Source organism: Wyeomyia smithii, chromosome 1 (genome assembly GCF_029784165.1).
Source record: "Wyeomyia smithii strain HCP4-BCI-WySm-NY-G18 chromosome 1, ASM2978416v1, whole genome shotgun sequence".
NCBI lineage: Eukaryota > Metazoa > Arthropoda > Insecta > Diptera > Culicidae > Wyeomyia > Wyeomyia smithii.
This window is the reverse complement of record NC_073694.1, coordinates 105716813-105719841: the sequence shown is the minus strand read 5'-3', so window position 1 is coordinate 105719841 and position 3029 is coordinate 105716813. Positions and strand designations below refer to the sequence as shown.

Genomic DNA, 3029 nt, shown 5'->3' with positions numbered 1-3029 from the left:
ACATTCCAAATTTCCTTCGTCGCGTATTCTGATTCATCGGAGCGGCTTGCTCAGAAAAGAACAAGCATTTTCCCGAACATTTTATGGTGCCGAAACCCGGGACTTTAATCCGGATCGTCGTATCGCTGGTCAGAAGGACCACAGTCTGAATTTTCGTCGTCGATATTTCGTGAAAAACGCATGATACCAGTCTATTGTTCTACACTAATTCCGCCATTGCGTCGCGCAACCACGTTGCCAACAATCAACAATTTTCGCCTCTCAACCCATTCTCGGATATTTGTCGTCACTGGAGGATTCTCGCTGCTGCCGAAATTACGGTGGTAATACATTCCAGCCAAAGTTGCAGTTCGTAGTTGTTACAGATCGCCATTGTTCGTCCAATACCGTCGTAACCATCGGATTGGTGGTGATAGCAACCACATCACCTAGATTTCAGAAGGAAGCTGTAGGATAAGTCACTGCTGATATCGGCATTGCCCCTCGTCGCGGCCTGTAAGAAGCTGTCATCAGGTAAAAAAATTCTTTAATCAGTGCAATGGCGCCTCTTAAGAAGTTAACAAAGGCATCCCAGTTGTAGAGCCTTTACCGTCGTCGTGCAAACATCTTTAGTTCAGCGGTGCTGATTCAGACATTCGAAGAAAATTTCAAACCTTCGGAAGCAAGCCAAATTTTGGTTAGAGTTCAACACCTGGACGAACTGTGGCGTGAATTTTAAACGGTCCAGGATCAAATTGAGGACCTCGATGAGCCAGATGAAGAATATTGTGAGGAGCGCAAGGAATTTCAAAATCTTTACTATTTATTGAAGACCTCATTGACAAGTAAAATACCTTCAACTCCACCCCCCTTACCGACAACGTTAGATAGGAATGCGCCACCCGTTCAATCGATGCCTAATCTTCGACTTCCTGAAATGAAGCTGAAGGAGTTTTCGGGTAACTACGATGAGTGGGAATCATTTAGCGATTTAGTTATCTCTTTGATCCATACGAACCAACAGCTGACAATGGTTCAAAAACTATATTACTTGCGAGCATCAGTTACGGGTGAAGCTGCTCGTATGATTTCAGCATTTGATCTTACTGCAAACAATTACTTAGTCGCGTGGAACGTCTTGAAGGATCGGTTCGAAAATAAGCATATGTTGATTAAACGTCATATGGCCGGTTTACTCGGCATTGTTCCATTGAAAAGAGAATCTTCGTCTGGTTTGTTGGACTTGGCGGACGAATTTAACCGTCACGTGCAACTTTTGGATAAACTTGAGGAAGTAGAACACCACTGGAATTCTTTCTTAGTTGAAAGACTAAGCAGCTGCCTTGATCCTAACTCTCTCCGTGAATGGGAGACACAATCTGCGGGTGTTGCTAATGTCACTTACAAGCAAATCCTCGAGTTCATCCAAAAAAGATCTCGCATTTTACAAACATTGATGCTCTCCCAACCTTGCAACAATTTGTTAATAGAAAGCAAGCCGCGGTCACGGGTACCGTTGGCGTATGTAGGCACATCGAACACTACCACGTGTATGTACTGTAAACAATCACATTTTTTGTTCCAGTGTGAGAAATTCCACAATCTCACACCACACGAGCGATTCGATTTAGTAAAAAGACACAATCTTTGCATAAATTGTCTCAAGGGAAATCATTTGGCGAGAGATTGTACCAGTGGAGTATGCAAAACATGCGGCAAAAAGCATCACTCTCTCTTGCATTTACCACCATTACCGACGTCCATCGCTCCAGCTAATGGCGGTCAACTGGTTCAACAAAGCTCTTTCGCCCGCTCGAACTTGTCGGAAGAATGTCAATTATCGCAATTCGATTCGGTCGAAAGCTCTCGGTTGGTTGAGCTTCCGGATGCCTCACCACTGAACACGTCGGTTCTCGCATCGTCATCGTCGGTCGAAACTACCTCTCCATCGTCGCCGGTAGCATCGTTCGATTTTACTTCACCTCCCACAGCATGTCAAAGTACGAAGATAGTTCCAGACAATCAAGCCACCGTTCTTCTGTCTACCGCTGTTATAAAGGTCCGAGATTCGGACAACAAATTTCAGTTTGCTAGGGCGCTGTTGGATAGTGACTCTCAGCCAAGCTTTATATCAGAAGTCCTATGCCAAAGACTCAATCTGTGTCGAACGCTTAGATGCTGGATATCCCCTACTTCAGAAAACAGTGCTTGGGTTCATCGTTTGCGGCAAGGTAAAAGAGCAATTCACAGACACTTCAGTACAGTCGAGCTTTTTTTGTTCAGACGAGGCTCTCGACGCTCAACTAGAACGTTTTTGGGGAATGGAGGACCTAGATAACTACAAGGCGTATACTGCGGACGAGCAGTTCTGCGAAGATCATTTTTGTCAAACCGTGTCGAGGGACGATGATGGTCGCTTTGTAGTCCGCCTTCCGTTGAGGGAAGATCTGGTGCCAATGCTTGCCGATTCGTTTTCTCGCTATGGAAAAGAGGTTGGCTGCCAATGAAAACATCCGCCAAGAATACTTGCAGTTCATGCAGGAGTATGAAAAACTTGGGCATATGGAGGTGATTTCGCGCGCGGTTAACGGTCCACAGTTTTTCCTCCCACATCATGCTGTTCACCGTCCAGAAAGTACAACCACGAAGACTCGGATTGTATTTGATGGGTCATGCCGGGGAACAAACAACCTCCCGATCAACGAAGCTCTGGTCGCTGGTCCAACAATTCAACCTGTTTTGTACTCGACGGTTATCAATTTCCGTAAGCCACGCTTTGTTGTGACTGCTGACGTCGAATAAATTTTCCGACAAATCTGGGTTCATTCAGACGATTGTCGGTTCCAGCAAATTTTATGGAGGTATAATCCAGTAGAGCCAATCCAAGTCTACCAACAAAACCGTGACATACGGCCTCACCAGCTCACCGTTTCACGCTACGCGAGTTCTCAGCCAATTAGCATTGGAGGATGGAGAACGTTATCCTTTGGCCGTGCCTGTCATTCGACAAGGGACATACGTCGATGATGTTCTGACGGGTCACGATGATT

At 45.5% G+C, this 3029-nt stretch overlaps 1 protein-coding gene across 1 annotated transcript; it reads left to right on the top strand.

Moving 5' to 3' along the window:
• Positions 1 to 916: 916 nt before the first annotated feature.
• On the top strand, positions 917 to 2781 carry LOC129717044 (uncharacterized). Its single transcript, XM_055666889.1, has 3 exons — positions 917 to 2210; positions 2263 to 2399; positions 2470 to 2781. Exons 1-3 carry the CDS (start codon positions 917 to 919, stop codon positions 2779 to 2781), a joined length of 1743 nt encoding a protein of 580 aa, XP_055522864.1.
• The last annotated feature ends 248 nt before the right edge of the window (positions 2782 to 3029 follow it).